We start from the raw sequence: 21,380 nt of genomic DNA on the forward strand, positions 1-21,380 counted from the left end.
CTCTTGATATCACAAGCTTCAATGGCCCTTTTGCAATTAAGGTGAGGTATCTGCCATTTCACTCAATCCACCAAAGACAGGTTTATATAATCATTCCAGAAATGTTCCTTCCTACTGGGTAAGATTTAAGAAGTGTTGATTTTGAGTAGAAGAGAAAAAAAGATGTTTATTCTTTATATCCATAATTCTGGCTTTAGCATATAAAACCACGCTATCGATCCATTCTTAGTAAATTGTACAATTTTTCATACTGTCCAGTGTTACTATCATGTAAACACAATCTATTGTTAAGAAATGTCACATAACTTTTTCATGAAACACATTATGTAGCCATAGAATAAAGATTAAGTAAACATGAGCTGGAAATTTGCTCAGCATTTTTCTTCCAATGATGAACTATTATAGCTACCAACTATCAGATGGAATTTTACAGGTTGGCAAGAAGCTGATCACAGCTTATGCATTTACTGAAGAACTTCTAGGACCAATTTCCCTGTTATCACTAAAAGTCTACTTCAGAGCAAAATGACCACAACATGTACTTCTATCATTCATTAGCCATATTTTAATATGCAAACATTGCTAACATAAGAAAAAAAAGTAGACAAACTTGGGACATACTGACTTGCATTAATATGATGCCAAGCATTTCCCCAACAGTTTTTCTTTAGGCAACCTCTTATAAACTTAAACATATGCCATACATGTAACATTAACTAAAGCGCTCAGGAAAAAATGTCACATGACTGAAGAGGTGCTTTCCTTTGGGAACTTGGTAAATGAAAAGGTCTCATAAAATGTTTAACTTGGCATTGAGTATCAAAAAGAAGTTTTCATCTTGTGCTATAAATTAGGATAAAATAGGTAAATCAAAAGGATTAATATCTCCAAGTATAGGCTTTAAGGATACATTTGAATATGAAGGTACCATGCAAAAAAAAAAAAAAGAAAAAGAAAAAGAAAAAGCAGTTTTATTTGTCAGTAATCATGCTGCTGTAGACATTCCACATGTAAAAGAAATGGTCAGAGCACATGAATTTTCTTCAAGGAACCACAGTGAGTTGACTGAATTGCATACAAATAACTGACACTTAAGCTGGTGTACCTCTAATGTTTTCTAATACAATCACACAACACATAATGTTTCCCTCAGTGACAAATTACACATAAGACAGTAGTCCCATAAGATCATAACATTGTATTTTTACTGTACTTAGGTTTAGATACACAATACCATTGTGTTCTAGTTCCCCACAGTATTCAACACAGTAACATGCTGCACAGGTTTGAAGCCTAGAAGCCATAGGCTATACCATATAGCGTTGTAGGTTATGTAGGTTTGGGTAAGTCCATTCTATGATGTTCACACAATGATGAAATCACCTAAAGATGCATTTCTCAAAAGTATCCCTGTCATTAAGTGGTGCATGACTGTACTGTCAAAGCAATGAGATGGATACATAGGTCTCTGTCAAAAATGTGCATACAAATGACCTATTTGCACATGTAAGTGTCAAATCTGTATAATCTCTATTGAAGAACAGCTCTCAAGAAGTTGTGGGCAGAATATGAAGCATGTCCTACCAAGTTACAATGCTCAATTTAACTGAATATCATAAGTGATTGATACTTTAGAATAACCCCCAAGTCAATGCTATGTATATTTTTCAGGAGTCAACAGGATATCAACATTGAGATCATTCTTTCAAATGTAAAGAAACTTTTGTGCAGAACTAAAAGTGTTAAAGTGGGGACTCAAATCTTGGCACATCCAAAGCCCATGCCCTTAGGGCTTATGCCAAACTGTCAGTCTGATACATTTTATTACATATTGTAATTACCAACTATAAGTTTGAGATCTACTGACAGGCACTTTTAAAGCTGAATCAGCCAATTTAGAGCAACAGCTGAGAACACTGTTACAGAACATGCAGAATTAATGAAAGCTACACACCAAAATGGAACCTTGACACAGGCACCAAAATTTTGACCAGATGGTATGGGTTTCAATTGTGTCTAGCTTTCCGTCAAATCTACATGAATTGTTTGAGACTCTAGAAAAAATTACTTGAGAAAAACAAACACAACACAATGTATACAATGGATAAAATATAAAACCTTCCCACTCCTGCCAGATTCAGTTCTGGTTTGTTTCTCCCCAGAAGCTGACATTGAGACAAGGATGTAGATGCAGGCAGTCTTTATTTGAGAGGTCATCCCAGGAAGTACAGGTGAGAAAGTGGATAGACTGAGACCAGGATAAGACCCCAGTGTTTCCCCTAAGGGTATGAAAGCCTCAGCATTTCCTCACTGAGGTGGCCTGAGCAAACCTCCCAAGGGCAGAGAAACTAAGACCCAAGGGCACTGGAAAGGGGAAGGTGTCAGCATTTGTAGGAACACAAACATGAGCACAGGGAGATGAGGCAGGGCAGCAACACTGTCTGCTTCAAAAGAAGCAGCATCACAGAATCACAGTGCTGTTTGCTCACTCGTCTGCCTTTCTGAAGAAGTGATGAGCCTCCAGTCTCTAGGAAGCAGAGGTAACGTCTTTCTAAATCTGCTATCCTTATTGTGACCTTTTCTCTTGGACTCACCCACATATCTGTTAGGCACCACATGGGCTCTCAGGTGGCCTTTGCATTTCTGCACCCTGTACTGGGACAGGAAGGGTGAAAGCTGGGGTAGGTAGGGCTGTGTTCCTGCTGCTCCTGCCATTGCTGCTGTTGCTCCCAACTCTGCAGCCATGGCTGTTAACACTATCTTCTCCTGACCTCCACTTGATGAATACTGTATTAGGAGAGGCTAGTGTCTGCCCATGAAAGTGCCTATATGTCTGCTTTCCCTTCATGCTTCTCAGACTATGCTTTCCTTGCCTTCCTATTTTGATCCTAATCCATGCCATCTGGAAAGGAAACCTGATCCTTGGCCATTCACTCAAAGCAATAGGGAATTAACTGTCTTCTAATAGTTTCAGAAGTGAGGTTTCTGCGCCTTAAGATTTATTGGTGAGTGGAAGAAAATACGGGACATTTAATTTGTATATATATTAACTAACCCATTTATAATTTCCATCCATTTTATATCTTATGTTTTACAATATGACATATAGTTTGTAAATATACAAATATTGAATGTGACCAAAAAACATTTTTTTAAACCATGATGCACACTACTAAAAAAGTTTGAAGCACCAGATTTGAGATAATTCATCTGTTATCCCATGACCACAGATCAATGGCCACTGTCAAAATCCCATTTTAAAAAATTCCAGTTTTTAAAGGAACATTTGGATGCCTGCTATCATTTGTCTAGAGCAGTCCCCTAGGCTTGAAAACCTTATGGCCTCATGGTTACAATGTCTAGTCCAAATAACTCTGGGCATTCACTGTGAAATGTTTGATCTGCTTAACTCTGTAATTTGTTTTGGGGATTTGTTTTTGTTTTTGTTTTTTTTTAAAAAGCCTTTGAGGGAAGTGTCCTGTGGACTGAGACTCTTTCATTGTTCCATGCAACAAATAAACTTACCCAACAGGGATTCCAAATAGTAACTTATAGAAAAGACTATACTTATAGTCTCGATGTCAAGTTCAACAGTTTTGTTGCACACAAGATAAGCCATATTAACCTAACTTAATATATTACACTTTTTCACTATTAATTATGATGAACAGATTGTCTTTTCATTGTGCTGTGTCTGCTTAACAATTCTATAAGCACCTTATGAACAAAGACTTTGTCATCTACTTTATTTAAGCTCCAAGAACACCTCGCAGACTGCTATGGTTAAAAATGACATTCAAGAACACGATACAATCATATCCAATGAAAGGATGTATTTATTCAACTTTTGAAAGTTACTCCCTGGTTTTGAAACAGATTTGGTGATCAAGATTGTTATGAACCATCTGCGACATCCTGGAATGAATGCAAGGTTGAAGGGAGCTGTGACAGTTCTGACCTGGTCCTAGTCAATAAGGAGTTAAAAATTAATCTACATATGTTCTTTAGCATTTATGAATTCCATCCTCTTGTCTTACTTTTCCAGGTCATTAATTATTGTTTTCACTCATACGAGGAAAAATGACATACTTTGGTAGAGTGCTTCTCTGTTTACAAGACAAATTCAAATTATCCATTAAGTCCACAGCAAAATCCTATGGAAAAGAGATTATTGTCATCATCCTCATTTTACGTAAGAGGATAATGAGGCTCAGATAAATTAATGCTTTGTCCAAGGACATTCAGATAAAAAGTGACAAATCCAGGGCACGTAAGCTCTACTTTTGTGACTTCAAAGCCACAACAGGCTTTCTATGTCACCGATTTGTATCTTATCCAGTTCTTGTGTGTTTATGTGACTATTTTTCCAGAACTGCAGATATAGAATACTGTCCTTTTATAACAAAATAGAATAACATACATTGATTAAATTTTGATACTAGTTTTTTGCAGATGCCTGCGTTTTGTTGACTCTTTTTGGTCACGAGGGCAGACTGAATTGATATTTTCAAAGAACAAATCTCCTGACCTTCTTGGTAAGAAGTTATAGCTTACAGCCTATTAGATTAAAAAGCATAGGCCAGGCATGGTGGCTCATGCCTGTAATCCCAGAACTCTGGGGGGCCGAGGCGGGCAGATCAAGAGGTCAGGAGATCGAGACCATCCTGGCTAACATGGTGAAATCCCATCTCTACTAAAAATATAAAAAATTAGCCGGGCGTTGTGGCGGGTGCCTGTAGTCCCAGCTACTCGGGAGGTTGAGGCAGGAGAATGGCGTGAACCTGGGAGGCAGAACTTGCAGTGAGCCGAGATCGCGCCACTGCACTCCAGCCTGGGCGACAGAGTGAGACTCCGTCAAAGAAAAAAAAAAGCATAGCATGGATTCCTTTTTCCTAGGAAGGCAACTTGTATTTAGGATAATCCTAGTTGTTTTAGATTTAAAAATCCAATATCATAAAGGGGTGATCTTACCTAACACTATAACAGAGAAGGTATAGACCTAAGGCTAAATGCTAGATAAATTTGCTATATACATCCCTACGAATACAAATTACGCCTCTTAGTTGAATTTGTCCTCTTTTCTGTTTTGTTTATGCTTTTTTTTGTTTTTTTTCCTCCAGGGATTGGCTTGTTGCATATTGAGGAGCTGATAATCCTGTTTGCTTTACATTTTCTATAAAGAAATGGTCTCAGAGCCCAATTTTAATATCAGAAACCTCAACTACAGTAGGGCTTCATTTTTTGATGTCAGTCTAACGCCAGTATATTTCATTTGTGTAAATAGTAATTTACAAGTTATCCTTGGAACACTGGGTTTCTTGTCTCTTAGCCACAGGCAGGAAGGAGCCACCACAACCCTACATTCTAGATAAAAAACACTGCAGTAAGAACATGAAATAAAACCAAGCCTTTGTTCACAGTTAATAGTGTTTTAAGTTGTTTTGAAGTAAAAAAAAAAAAAAATTGCAGAAAAATAAAAGACAAAAACAGTTTTTTTAGAGTTGCCTGAGAGATTTCAGTTCTATTTCATTTAAGGCTTGTAAAGAAAAAAAAAAATCAATGATACTATCTTCTCTTCAGCATCATAAATTGGTTCTCTGATTTTGAAAGCTAGAGTACGTGGTGACTCTGATTAGTTCCTGTCCTCTGGAGGCCTCCAACGACTTCTGTGAATAAGTAGCACTGAAATATTTTGCCAATACATAAGTAAACAAGAGCATATCAGCAGTTAAGCACATTTTATGAGCTGAGTGAGATGGAATATTCATAAGTGTAATGGAACAGAGGATGGGCATGGGAGTGCCACATCTTTCAGAATAGAGAGACAACCTGCAGAGACATTAATGTTCCCAAACCATTTAAAAAATAAAATACAATATGCTATGGACTAGATACCATTGGGATGGCCTAAGAAGGAATTCTCCTTCTATACAGGCTGCTAAATTTAATTTTTCTGAGAAAAATAGGTGAGTTGATCCACATTTGTTGTTTCAAAAAGTGAAGCTTTTGTTGATTAGGCTTTGTTTTTCATTTTCATGGTTGGAATACAATTAAATTCTATAGACAGATGGGCTGTAGCCATGCTAATTACTATGGTAATCAATTAACTCAGCTGCTGTTTAGACTAGAGAAAGCTACATAAACAACAATCTGAAATTTTGTCTTTTCTAAGACAGCTGTCGAAACATTACCTATCATGTACATAATTCATAAAATATCTAAATGACCATGTTGTTATGGTACACTTTTAAAAATTTCTTTGGAATCTCTCAATATACTCTGTCCTATTTGGAAGGTAATAAATTTCATTCTATAAAGACTGGCCCAAAATGTCACCATAAATGAAGTGATGTGCCATATAAATACCTTCTGAGGTGTCTTGGCCAGTGGCTAGATCTTTCCTGCTTGGGTGGACTGCATGCTATTACTCTGTACACTAAAGTTAAGAGTCTCATGTCACAGAGGTGAGTGTATGTGGATAACATGGAAAGTGGTCATTTTGAGAATTTTTATTGTATGATAAGTAAGTGTGTAGTACCATCAACAAATTCATAAAGTTAAACTATGATATCCACTAATTACAGGCCAAACATCCTTAAACCATAAATCTGACATCCAAAAAGCTCGAAAATCTAAAACCTTTTGAGTGCCAACATGATGACACAAGTGGAAAATTCCACACCTGACCTCATGAGAGGGGTCTTAGTCAAAATGTAAGTTAAAACTTTGTTTCATGCACAAATTATCGTATAAAATTACCTTTAGGCTAAGTGAATAAGGTGCATTTGTAACATACATACATTTCGTGTTTATACTTAGGTCTCATTTTAAAGACACCTCATTGTGCATAAGCAAATATTCCAAAACTTCAAAAAACTATGAAATTTCAAACATTTCTAGTCTCAAGCACTTCAGATAAGGGAAACTCAACCTGTATTTACATTCACATTAAACCACCCATAAATAATTTTGGAGATCCCTGATGCAGACAGCATCCACCTAGTTTCCAATAAAATATCTTAACAGGCTGGAGAATAATGAAGACCAGGTTGAAGGGCAGTGAAACTATTGTATTACTGTAAAGCAAATAAAACAATTATGAAAAAATTAGTTATTTAACCTAAGGGTACAGCTTTTAAAATTCTCTATCTTTTCTAAATTGCACTGAAAATCTCAAGTTATGATTTAACTCTCTTAATAAGTCTTCATTACACATTAAAGGTAATACCAGGTACATACTTAAAGGAAGAAATCCCAATGTAGCAAGCAAATGTATGTATTTAGCATGGTTTAATTATTGTATATGTTACATAGTGACATTTATGTATAGGTATTCTATTTTTTTTTCACTAAAAAGACAATTATTTTGCTTAGTATAGCAAGAGATAGTAGTTTCAATATCAACTGACTATCATAACTGAAACCATCAGTTATCTGGATTTCATTTTTGTTTTTTCTTTTTTGCTGCATTAAGTTTTTAGAAAGAGGCAAATTACAAAAGGTATTGTGGATTTATTCCAAACAATAACTTTGGGGTTATTTACTTGGTTAGTATGAAATCAGTACCATCTCTTCTGTTTTCTGGGCATTTAGGCCACACAATCAGAATTGATTTCTGAGTGATAGCCTGGAGACTCTGCAGTAATCTCACTTATCAAAAAAGATTTAATTATGTTCTTATATTGTACTTACTAAGGGATAAAAGTAAGGGAATATACTTCACAAAGAATTCCTCAAGAAAAGTTTTGATAACCTCGGTTACTTAAGATTTACACACCTCAATAATTCAGATAACCCGTTTCTCAACAGACTATATGATAGGGATTTATGGTATAACAACAGTTTATGTTTAGGTGTGTGCGTGTGTGTATGTGTACGTGTATATAGATATATTATATTTTTATATATGTACACATATTTCCAATATCTCCAAGTTCATTATACAGTCAGAAGACGTTTTCATTTAAAGTTTTGAGTTGGGAGAATTATACACACAGTATTTGAATCACAAATCATGCTGGGTAAAATGAAAGAATCAAATAATGTCTACACAGAAGCACTAAACACAGGGGACTGTGTTTATCTTTACAGATTCCAGGCTGTTTTGCAACAGATTTAAGGGCTGGATGGGTGGCTGGACTATGGAATCCAAAGGATCCCTGCCAACCCTGACATCCTGTGACCTATGGAATGATGACAGCTCATTGGCCAGACCTTGAGGCTTTTTGCTTTCCAGTGTCTGTTCTCAGTAAAAGGTAAAATGCTGAAAAACACATAAATGTAAAATGCCACCCAAAGTAAAAAATTACAGTGAGATAATAAAACATATCACATAGAATTTAAGTATGTTCAGTATGAAGGCAATGGTATAAAAAATATGTTAGTTTCTTTTCATGTGAACTCACAATTTTTGCTTTATGAAAAACAAAAGGAAGCTTATCCTACAAAAATAATTTCATCTGCTATTAAAAAAACAAAAGTCCCAGTATAATCCCCCTCGCTATGGTTTTAAGAACAAATTGTACAAAGCTATTTGAGGAAAAAAAGATAAAGGAACACTGAATTTAAGTCTTACTGGTTTCTCAATCTGTTCTTTAGCAGAGTGGTTTGCATGTGACATCTCACATGATAATTGTTTCCAAACTCAGGAGAAACCACTAGTAATCTCTGATAAACTTGTCAGGGTACAAAGAACCATAACATAATATTATTGAGTCAAAGGGTCATTCATCTGTAAAAATGGTGAAAATTACAATACTAGATTTTTTTTTCTTAAAATTAAAAAAAAAATCCTCATATCATGAAACACTGTCTTTCCAGTTGAAAGCTCTAAGTCAGGTCATCTTCCTTCTCAGCCTTTGCGTCTCCACTCTGGCCCACCCTGCAAGGCTGACTCCTTGTCATCTTTCTAAACCCAGCTCTTTCAGGATGTCTTCTCTGCCCAACATCCCTCACCAGCTTCTTCATCTCTTCTCCAGATATTATTAATTTTTCCTAAGGTATCATGGTTCCTACTGTGCTATTTTTTTACACCTCAATGTGTGTGTGTGCATGTGCCCTAAGTTAGACTGTGAGCTCCTTTAAGAATACAGCCTATATTTAACATTATTCGTGTCTGTTTCCCTCGAACTTAGTACATGCTTCACATACACTGGGTGTTCAGTCAACGTTTCTAATATAAGCAAATATGAGTATGGAAACATTATGATAATTAGAGCAGTGAGTGAGACATAGTCTTCCATTGGAGACAAACGCATGAGAAAATAATTCTTTAGGCTGATGTGAACTTCCTTCTCTCCATAATGATATAATGGTATAATGTTGTCCTTGTAACAACACTTTAAAGAAGTGGGGGACTAGGCAGAGGATATTGACTATCTTGGTTCATAAGTAGGTACACCTGAGAGGACCAAGCCAGGGAAACATGAGTTCTGTACGTGCAATACACTTTTTTGTGAGATGCAGTCTCGCTCTGTCACCCAGGCTGGATGCCAGTGGCGCAATATCGGCTCACTGCAATCTCCACCTCCCAGGTTCATGCCATTCTCCTGCCTCAGCCTCCGGAGTAGCTGGGACTACAGGCGCCTGCCACCAAGCCCGGCTAATTTTTTGTATTTTTAGGAGAGACAGGGTTTCACCATGTTAGCCAGGATGGTCTCGATCTCCTGACCTCGTGATCCGCCTGCCTCGGCCTCCCAAAGTGCTGGGATTACACGCGGAAGCTACTACGCCTGGCCATAAAACACTTTATTAAACATAGAGGAAAATAACTGGCATGCAAGGATTTCTACCCAATCATCATTTGCCTTGAAGGACTTTTCACCCTTACCATGACAGCCTCCTGTGTGTGTGTGTGTGTGTGTGTACACATGTGTGTGTAAGTTGGGGTGGGGGAGAGTAGGGGGAAGGTGGCTGTGCCCAAGTGTCAGAGAGAGGCATATTGGACTCTAGGGTGGCATCCTGAATGCATTTTCCTACAGAACTGATGTCAAGTGGGTCACCTCAAAGGTTCATCTCATTCATTCACTCCCTTCAAGGCAATGGCCGATCTACCCTATATCCCATTTTAGAGATGCTCTGTGTTATCCACACACTCCATTTCTTTTACACTCCCCACCGCCAAGGGGTATGTAAGCACATTCTGTCCATTTTACTCAAGAAACATGATTCTTCTCTACTGCTTTGGCTTCAGTCCTCCTGACATTTCCACACTCTAGCAACAGCTCCCTCTTTGAACCACCGGAAAAGCCTGCTACCTGGCCCTTCTGCCACGTTATGTCCTCCATGTGTTGCAAGAAGCCTCTTCGTTAAGTCAATTTAAAAAAAAAAATCACAAATACCTGCTTCAAATCTTTTCCCTTTCCTTTCATTCCTTACTTCTTTTTTCTTTCTTTTTTGGAGGGGGAATTATTGTTAATTGATAATATTTAATATTTAAACTCTTTAGATTCACATATGACTTCATACATTGGCCCCAACTAATTTTTTTCCAGTTTCATATCCTGGTACTCAAAGTCATGTACATTATTTTATTGCATAAAATGTCTCATCTTTCTCTAGAAATAACAGTCCTTGCCATAAATTCCTGCTTTTGTAACATGAAACGGCTTTCCTTTGGAGTGAGACCACTTTTCACCTGAAACATGCTCATCCTTCAACATCCAGCTTGTCTCCTCCTCAGGAAAACATCCTCTGTTCTGTTGGTGATACTGAAGGCAGTAAGTACCCTGAAAATGTCTTTGTAAAAGGTTTTGCCTTTAGTATTGTGATTACCCATTCACCTGTCTATTCCTTTCCAGAAATGTGAGCTCCTCAAGGGCAGGCTCCAAGTCTGACTTTCCTACTGTGCACATATGATGGCACTTGCCACGCCAAGAAACAAATCCTTACTTTTGGGGAAAAAACAAAAGTACAAACAATACAACTCTATTATGAACAAAACGAATGATAATATGCTGTTTAGAAAGTATTGAAAAACCAGGCACGTTGGCTCACACCTTGGGAGGCCGAAGTGTGGTGGATTGCTTGAGCCCAGGAGTCGGAGGCCAGCCCGGGCAACATAGTGAGACCCCGTCTCTATTAAAAAACAAACAAACAAAAAAACACAGCCCTGGCAACATAGTGAGACCCCGTCTCTATTAAAACAATATATATAACAATTAGCCGGGCATGGTAGATTGTGCCTGTAGTTCCAGCTTTTCAGGAGGCTGAGAGAGGAGGACTGCTTGAGCCCATGAGGTCGAGGCTACAGTGAGCTGTGATCATGCCACTGCACGCTAGCCTGGGTGACAGGATAAGACCCTGTCTCAAAAAAAAAAAAAAAAAAAAAAAAAAGTGTTGAAGTCATTTCTTTCATATCATGTGTTAAATAGGCTTCGAAGGGCTGGCCTTGAAACCTGACAGCTTTGAGCCATTGTGTTTCCATGGGAGTAGGCATTCTAGGTTCCAAACAGCGCACTTACAAATGGACTTTGGAACACAACGTGCTACCTCAAGGCTCCACCTGGCCACACGGCAGGCACTGAGGCTGGGAGGCAGCCCCCAGACAGATGAGTGTCCGCTCCTCTCTGAGAGGTGAATGAGCCCGAGGGGTCCCGACCTACGGAGTCGTGAGGAGCAGCGGTGCCAACGACGCAGGCCCGCCCCAGCCCGCCAGTGAGCCGCCCATGCCCTCTGCCCGCCTGGCCCGCCCGGGCCCTCGCCATGCTGATCACCGTGTACTGCGTGCGGAGGGACCTCTCCGAGGCCACCTTCTCCCTCCAGGTCAGCCCCGACTTTGAGCTCCGAAACTTCAAGGTCCTCTGCGAGGCGGAGTCCAGAGTCCCCGCCGAAGAGATCCAGATCATCCACATGGAGCGACTCCTCATTGAGGACCACTGTTCCCTGGGCTCCTACGGCCTCAAAGATGGCGATGTCGTGGTTTTACTGCAGAAGGACAGTGTGGGACCCCGGGCTCCAGGGCGTGCCCCGAACCAGCCTCGTATAGACTTCAGCGGCATTGCGGTGCCCGGGACGTCCAGCTCCCACCCGCAGCACCCAGGGCAGCAGCAGCAGCAGCGCACACCCGCCGCCCAGCGGTCACACGGCCTGGCCTCCGGAGAGACAGTGGTCGGCCCGCAAGGTCTGGGCAGCCCCGGCCTGATCCGCAGCATGCTGCTCTCCAACCCGCATGATCTGTCGCTGCTCAAGGAACGCAACCCCTCCTTGGCGGAAGCCCTGCTCAGCGGAAGCCTTGAGACCTTTTCTCAGGTGCTGATGGCGCAGCAAAGGGAAAAGGCCTTGAGAGAGCAAGAGAGGCTTCGTCTCTACACGGCCGACCCCCTGGACCGGGAAGCTCAGGCCAAAATAGAAGAGGAAATCCGGCAGCAGAACATTGAAGAAAACATGAATATAGCGATAGAAGAGGCCCCCGAGAGTTTTGGACAAGTGACGATGCTCTACATTAACTGCAAAGTGAATGGGCATCCTTTGAAGGCTTTTGTTGACTCTGGCGCCCAGATGACCATTATGAGCCAGGCTTGTGCCGAGCGATGTAACATCATGAGGCTGGTGGACCGACGGTGGGCTGGGGTTGCTAAAGGAGTGGGCACACAGAGAATTATTGGCCGTGTTCATCTAGCTCAGATTCAAATTGAAGGTGATTTCTTACAGTGCTCTTTCTCCATACTTGAGGATCAACCCATGGATATGCTTCTAGGCCTAGATATGCTCCGGAGACATCAATGTTCCATCGATTTGAAGAAAAATGTGCTGGTCATCGGCACCACTGGCACACAGACTTACTTTCTTCCTGAGGGAGAGTTGCCCTTATGTTCTGGGATGGTGAATGGGAAAGATGAGTCTTCGGACAAGGAAATTACACATTCTGTCATGGATTCAGGACGAAAAGAGCATTAAAGCACGTTATAAATATGTCACCACCTTGAGGGAGGCTCAGGTCCCCGGAAATTATACAGTAAGAGCTCACTGGCAATGTAATCATTAAAAATCATCAGTAACAACTAAACCTGGCCTTGGGACTACGTTCTCAGATGGGTAACTACATCAATCCTGATTCCCTGGTCTTGGTCCCTCTTTCATTTCCCTTGTCCAGAGATCACTGAAAGACATCCTGGGAAGGCTCTGGAGGCTCCAGCTGATTTCCAGATAATCCATGAAAAAGAAAACCAGCTTCTTCCTTTAGAGACACTATCTTATCAGATTACAGGTGGCTTATTCAAATTATTGCTATTTTACAGAATTCCCTGGAAAAATGCTATGGCTGCAGACCTTACAAGGCATCCACATAAAACTATTTCATGTCGGCACTAACAATTCTTTATATTGAGAGAAATATGCCCATTTTCACAGGTTTTGTTTTCTTTAGGAAAGGCATTAGAAATGGTGGGTCAATTACACTGTGATGTTAACTAATACTTACACATGTCTGTTTGGGGCAGCAAAAAGATCAATTTCCTCATATTTACACCTTCCCTTCCCCTGGATCCCCTGCAGTCACCCTGCAATCCACAGCTAAAGACTATTTTTGCCATATTTGAGAAAGTGGATTTATCTCCAAGGATGCTACATTAATTTTCTATTTCCCCTGCATTCAAAGAAACTCTTGCTGTAAAACAAAGGCAATAAATTAGATTTTTTTAAAAAAAAGAAATTATGGTACTTCTTGGGAGTCAAGTTGTACAGTGGTGGGAGTGAGAGGTAGGCACAGGCAGTGGTCCAGGTTCTCTAATACTCATTGCAACTAGATCATCTCTCTCTCTCTTTTTTAAAGTAAAAATCTGCTTCATACATTAAGCTGCTGCTACATCAATATTGTTTGAACAAATGTGTTCACTGTTAAAATAACATTTGAAAACTTTTGAATGAGAAGATCTCTAAGGCCTCATTCAGAATTATCCATTCTGACAATGCTAGTCTTTATTACAACTGACAGTGGAAAATGGAAGACCCTAGACTTAATTACAACCCATGGCTAAAGTACCTGAGAGAAAAGTTTCAGCTTCCTGAGGCCATCAGATGCAGGGGAAATGTTTCAGGACAATAATTTATCAAGACTGGTATTACAACAGTGGATTCAAAATCAAGAAGTGTATGCTTTGATTACACTTAATTACTTAGACAAATTAGTTCACCTACTTTACAACTGAGATTCCTCACCTATGAATTTTTTTTTTCCTGGGTGGGGGTCACTTTTCAAGCACTAAAACTTCATTATGATCTAGGATCCTTTAAGTTATTCTATTTTCCCAACAAGATGTAAAGCCACACAAAACATTCCCAAAGGATACAGAAAAAAATAACTCTCCCTTATAATCCCCATATACTTCTTTTTGTTTTGCTTCTTGGTAATACTAATCACCCTTTCTAAAGAGAATCACCTCTTCCCTTCCAGTCAACATCAGTTCACCTCCCATTTTTCTTCTCTATAGGTGTTCCCATGCTTCCATTTCCCAATCTGGTCTACATTTGCACAAAGTTTTACACCCAGTAGAACTACTAAAAATGATCAAATGGACAGATTTCTTTCTTACTTTTGTTTGTAATTAAGCACTCAAGACAAGTGTAATTAACAAAGACATTCAGAGTAAAGTCAGGGATAAGCAAAATGCTTATGAATAAATGTAAATTGACCTAATAAATTCATGGATTCCCTCACAGACAAAAATATGCAAAATCCTCAGCAATCTTCTTCTGAACTCAATTTTAAGGTTCATTTATGCAAAAAAAAAGTCTTATTTGCATATATCACATGGGACTCCTCAGGGTGTCTAACCCATTAAAGTTAGCCACAGAATCTTTAAGATAAAAGACAGTTTACATGATACCAAATCTGACCATACCCACCCTACCTTCTTAGAAGAACACCCCTTCTGAGGTAGCTATAATGTTTTGAGACAAATCTCAGGTATAATTATTTGCTTCGTATGTTGAGCTGAAATCTATTGTCCCATAACTTCCAATAAGTCTGTCTTCATTCTTCCTTCTGCCAAGACCACATTTAATCTTTCTGGCATGAGATAAGCTTTTTAATATATGAAATGAGTATCAGCCCACATATTCATTTTTAGGCTTCAGTAGGTTTTCACCAGATTCTTTAACTGTTCCTCATAGGACACATTTGGATTCTCCTAAAAATTTCATGTTTCTTTGGCCATATTCCAAATCCTAAAAATATGATTTGAGTGAATGAATGAATGAATTAGGAACATCTATACTGAATTGAAAAGCAATGACCTCAAAGAAAAATCATTAAACAAAATGAATTAATTAAGCAATGCCCTTATTAACTTTTAAAAATCATTGTCTTACAAATAGAAAAGTGTTTGAAAAATTAGTTTCATTAAAGTCTTGATGTAATTCTGTGTATACTTAAAAAGGTCCTAATCAATTAAATTTTAAATGGATTAGTTTTGGTAAAAGGCTACATCGTTTGCTTGTCTTCTATGTAAATCAGGCACTATGCAAGGTACTTTGCATATTAGTGCCCTTAATCCTCAGGATAAACTTTAAAATAATCATAATTTTTTTTTTTCTGAGACGGAGTCTCGCTCTGTCACCCAGGCTGGAGGGCTGGAGTGCAGTGACCCAGGGTCCCTGCTCACTGCAAGCTCCGCCTCCCGGGTTCACGCCATTCTCCTGCCTCAGCCTCCAGAGTAGCTGGAACTACAGGTGCCCGCCACAATGCTCAGCTAATTTTTTGTATTTTTAGTAGAGACAGGGTTTCACCATGTTAGCTAGGATGGTCTCAATCTCCTGATCTCGTGATCCACCCACCTCGGCCTCCCAAAGTGCTGGGATTACAGGTGTGAGCCACCGCACCAGGCCAAAAATAATTATTTTTAAGCCCATTTTGCAGGTGGAAAATTTGAGGCTCAGAATTATTAGAAACATTCAAATATTCAAAGCTCAGTGATTTTAAAATTTTTTTGACAACAAACGACATTTTACATTGTGACCCAATTTTACACACTACACACACAAACACATATATGTATACGTGTTTATCTATATATCTGTATATCTCTATATCTCTATATAACTGAAACAAAAAGGATTCTTGAAATAATAGGATATGTTTTATCATTTCCTAGTCTTACTTCTTTTTAAAATTATATTTTATGTATCCCACCAAGATATGCTGACAATTTATAAAACATGGACTGACTCACCAGACTGTCCTATTCAAAGCTTTTTGATTTCGAATGCCAAGTTCCTTTGTAACTTCTTTATCTGACATAGTTTAATGCTAGGTCAAAAGCTGCAAAATTCTTATAAAATTTTATTTTGTGGAAACTACCAAAATTATGCCAGTAGAAATGACAACAGAGTAGGCAGGACTCAGAATATACACAACAATTATTTATTGAATACACATAAAATAAGCTCCCAGACAGATTTTTATACATAAGGAAATGAGTAGGTTACAGTTTCAGACCTCAAGGTGATTATTGCCTTGTAGGGATAGAAGACAGACTTGCAACCAACTAAGAATAAAAAGAATGGACATGAAATTAATAATATGTTGGTACAAAAGAATAAATTTTGTAATGGGGGTTATTTTTAAAATAAGAAGCAAGCCAGTAAATGCACTTTTAATGTGTCTAAAATGTTCATCACTGATGCTGCAACAAAAATCCTCCTCTTAAATTTCAGGTTACTAATACACAACTGATAAATATCTACTTTTGGAAATTTACTACCTGGAAATGGATGAACAAATCTTCATTTTCTGTTTTATTTTCCCTATTAAAAATGAGGATAAAGTAGACCACATGATGAAATAGACCTTCCTGTCTCAAGCCATTTAAAAAATCCTTGGCTTCATCTAATACTCACTTAAATAACCATCTTACCTAAAAGAAAATCACTAGTGTGATAGCCATGTATTTCAAGATTGCCAGCAACAGATTCTGCTGCAGTTAAACCAGAAGATGGATGTTGTTTTAGATAAGCAGAACGTATAATCTTAACCTCTTTCTTAAAATATTGGGTCATAAAAATTTTCTTGTTTCTAGGGGGAAATCTGTTCTGCAAAAAGAAAAGGATAAATGGATGTTTGCATGTATAAATTCATCTTCACTGCAGGTATTAACTGTTGTAATTTTAGTTAAGAGAACACTGTGCTTCTTTCAGAATGCCAGTTATAAAAGGGCCATTTTCTGCCATCCAACATTCCATAAATAAGCACTTAAGTGATGAGAGTGATCTGGGATTCTCACAAGGAAATTGTATGCAATTATATTAATCAGTGCCAACATTCCTAGTTATTCTTTGGGTTTGCAAAAGCCTGGAAAACAAAGAAGAGGAACAAACGGAAAGATGGGTAGAGAAAGAAGGAAAACAAACAAAACAAAACAATGCAAGTCTGGGTTGATTTTAACTGATTCTGTCTTAGTTAGAAGTGTACTGATTTATATGGTGGGAACTGCGCTATGATTATAGACTAGCTACCATTCCACAATACTTTTTTATCATTGGCAAGTTACCGAAAAATGAAAATATTTTCAAGGTAAAGCCACAGTCAAACTTGCTTTTGAACCCCAGCTTCTTTCCACACCTAGGTCCATCTGTTAGAATCTTCGAATTTCTAAGGATCTGTTATCAGAAAAAAATAGAGCTTGCAGTCTTGCTGTGTCTTCTGTGCCTTCCTCAGAGGGCCCAGTTAACAGGCTGTTGAGATAGGTGTACCTGGAGTGGCTTTGTCTCTTATTACAGCAATGAATGTTTTCTGATTGCTTTTTCTTATTGAGACTTTTATAAATCCAGTTTTTTTATATTTGAAATAAGTAAGGCTCATTTTTAGAGCATCACTATACAAATTACCAGATAATTTCCTCTTACGTTAAAGTCCCTAGGAGGCAATGTGGGCTATGCTTCACGTAGGGGTATTTTTTATGGGTATATTTTTCTACCGTTAATCGATGTATTGATGCCTTGTCCAAATAAAGCAGACAATGAACAAATAAGCATATTCCAGGTAAGTAACTACTTAAATCCATTAAATTCTTACCCTATACCATCAATCACCATTTTGAAACCTTACTTTATCAGGGCTTTAGTATAAGGATCCCTTAAGATGCAGAGGAAAATTAATTTAAAATTACATTAATTCACATATTCTGCCTTTCAAACTCCTGTCATGTCTAAGGATTCAATTAGTCTATCAGTCAAAAGGTATTAGTGTTTTGCATTCTTACATGTCACTAAAAATTTAATGTATTTTTTCAAAAGTCTTGTCATTGGCCAATATCATGCAGAGAGATGAAGAAATTTAAATTACACCATTAACCTTTAAAGAACTTAAAAGTTCAGTTAGAGGAACTAGAAAAAATGCAGAGTAAAATCTTTAAAAATAATGTTTAACTTAGTACAGAATCACAAAATATAGAATGCGGAGTAGAGGGAAATGGTTCCTGCTCTCCATCTGAGACACTAACTACAACACGGCAGGATCTATTCACCAGAATCTTATTGACCACCTGCTGTATGTCAAGACCATTTTAGGTGATGGATTTCTTCACACAGCCACCAACTTCTGTTGCTAAACTGGTGTTGAGAGCTGCAGCTCCCAGGCATATCTGAGGATCTATCACCGCCTCGAAGATAAGTCTTCCAGAGTCCCTTTCTGATGACTCAGCTTATCAACCTAGAGTAAGCATATGGCCGATTCTTAGGCTAAACTTCAAGGTGAAGCTTGTGGTCTGTTTCTGCCTTGGCCCACAGTGGCACTGCATTCAACTCGCTACTATTAGGGGCTTAATCCTTGCTACAATCCTTCCTACAATTTGACAATTGTATTAGTTCACATTGTGTGGCTATAAAGGAATACCTGTGGTTGGGTAATTTTTAAAGTAAAGAAATTTATTTGGCTCATGGTTCTGCATACTGTACAAGAAGCATGACACCAGCATCTGCTTCTGGTGAGGGCCTCGGGAAGCTTTCACTCATGGTGAAAGACAAAGAGGGAGCAGACATGTCATATGGTGAGAGAGGGAGCAAGAGAGCCATGGGGGAGGTCACCGATTCTTTTTAACAAGCAGATCTTGCATAGGGGACTCAGTACCGCGGGGAGCACACCGAGCCATTCACAAGGCATCTGCCCCCACGACCCAGACACCTCCCACTAGGCCCCATCTCCAACACTGTGAATCACATTTCAACATATTTGTAGAGGAAAAATATCTAAACCGTATCAGCAATTGTAAACAAATACTTCTCTCATAAAGTTAATGAAAAGGATTTGGGGCTTACACAATAGGGGAACAATCAGCAAAACAGTCACAAGGAATTGACTACCAACAGTGAGTCAATTGGATGAAGCATTTGTCACATACTTTAATTCCAGGGAATAATAGAACAGGAATTCTCAAAGACAATGAGATACCAACCAGACAGCAGTTATAGAAATGCTTGGGCATTTATAAAACTGAGAATGGAACCTAAATTACTGCCAAAAATCCAGTAAGTGCTAAGATTTTCTGAAGTAGTCATAATCTTATTAATAATTGTATCTTTAGTCTAATGATCATAAGTTTAGTGCTAGCATCTTTAGTGCTAGTAACATAAAGCAATATGGTTGCCTTAGTGCTTTATGTGAAGGACAGTATCTGCTTAATAAATATAGACAACATAAATGAATAAATGGACAAAGTCTCACATGTTATTAATAAGCTGATGTAGAAAAAAAGTGGCATTTTGTAACCTTGACTTAGCTATATAAAAAAAGGTAAAAGTAAATCATATATAGACAGTAAGAATATTTTAAATATTTAGAATATTTTTAAAAAATTCAAAATATTTAAAAATATTTAGAAAAGTATTTTAAATAATTAGAATAAATATGCTATGGGTTGACAATTTAATCAATATTTGCATATATAAATGTAAATGTAAGGTATCTACAAATAAACCATTAAAGTGCTTTTAATCTGGCAAAGTTGCCAGTGGTTCCACTCTAAGGGCGATCAATATACCTAGTGTCTGCAGTGCCATCTCATCCCAGTTTGCCTGGGACTGTCCTGGTTTTAAAACTCATATTCTTGGTTGGGTGTGGTGGCTCACCCCTGTAATCCCAGCACTTTGGGAGGTGAAGGCGGGCAGATCACGAGGTCAAGAGATGGAGACCATCCTGGCTAACATGGTCTCTACTAAAACTCCATCTCTACTAAAAATACAAAAAAATTAGCCGGGCGTGGTGGCGGGTGCCTGTAGTCCCAGCTACTCGGGAGACTGAGGCAGGAGAATGACGGGAACCTGGGAGGCGGAGCTTGCAGTGAGCGGAGATCGCGCCGCTGCACTCCAGCCTGGGCGTCAGAGGGAGACTGTCTAAAAACAAACAAACAAACATACAAGCAAACAAAAAACTGATATGCTTGTATCCCAGTATCCTTACATTCCTGGGGCAAACCAGAATGGCTGGTCACCATACTAGTGTTAGAAGCGGATTTTTAATTTTGTGCTCATGAGCACGCTGTGCACTTCTCAACAAGCTGAAAATAGGCCTGAATGATCAATGATCAGTATATGTCTAAATGTTGAAAGTAGAATGTCCTATTCTCTTTATATAGGAGATATTACCTTATTTAAACTCATTTATAAAATATTTCTGGACTGTAAAGTTAAATATCTTAAAAATGATAAGAAACTCACATTAAAAATACTAAAATGATTTAATAAAATAATCCTATAAATTTTTCCCAGAAGATTCATACTACAGCTGAAATTGATCAAACTGCTTTAATTTTCAAGTCTCCTTAGAAGTGGTACATGTTTATGCAACAAAAAAAGTGAGTACAAACTGACATCAGAAAATGAGAGCATGGGATACTCAAAATAAATATTTAAGTTATCTATGAACTTGGGTTACCCTGGAAAAGCATAGATGAAACCACATTTTATCATTTTTATACTAATAGGTAAGGATAGTGATAGACTGAATTTAAGTCTGAAAGTAAATCCTAGGTTTTGAGTTTTTTAAGAGAATATTTGGACAAAGGAATAGAAACTTCAGAAGAAGCACAAATACATAATGATGTTACTTTCACATTTATTTCAAGTTTTGATGGAGCTATTGAAAGTCAAGGTGCAATGAACAGAACGTAAGGTAGGACTGCACAAAAGGGTGAGGGAAAAGATGAGCAGGTTTTTGAAAAAGAGATGTGCTTATGAACAGGAGAGGAGGCCTAGAAAAAGGTTTGCTGAGTGTCTGGTTGAGGAGGGAAAGAAAGATGGAGGGCTAGTGATTCTATGATAGGAGCTGTAAGGAGTCCAGAAACTGGGGGGCAAGGAGAGGAAGATAATACCAGATTGTTATGTTGCCATGGAAGCAGAAGTCTGAGAAGGAACTAAAGAAAAACAGATCTGCCACTAACATCCAGTGT

At 38.4% G+C, this 21,380-nt stretch overlaps 2 protein-coding genes across 3 annotated transcripts in view; one reads left to right on the top strand and one right to left on the bottom strand.

The window, feature by feature from the left end:
• The window catches only part of PDGFD (platelet derived growth factor D), a 247,436-nt gene that overhangs the window by 113,797 nt on the left and 112,259 nt on the right, over window positions 1–21,380 (bottom strand). The window lies entirely within an intron of this gene.
• DDI1 (DNA damage inducible 1 homolog 1) lies at window positions 11,469–13,638 on the top strand. Its single transcript, XM_025357796.1, has one exon. It carries the CDS (start codon window positions 11,704–11,706, stop codon window positions 12,895–12,897), a length of 1,194 nt encoding a protein of 397 aa, XP_025213581.1. The 5' UTR covers window positions 11,469–11,703; the 3' UTR covers window positions 12,898–13,638.

This window comes from Theropithecus gelada, chromosome 14 (assembly GCF_003255815.1).
Source record: "Theropithecus gelada isolate Dixy chromosome 14, Tgel_1.0, whole genome shotgun sequence".
In the NCBI taxonomy this organism is placed as follows: Eukaryota; Metazoa; Chordata; class Mammalia; order Primates; family Cercopithecidae; genus Theropithecus; species Theropithecus gelada.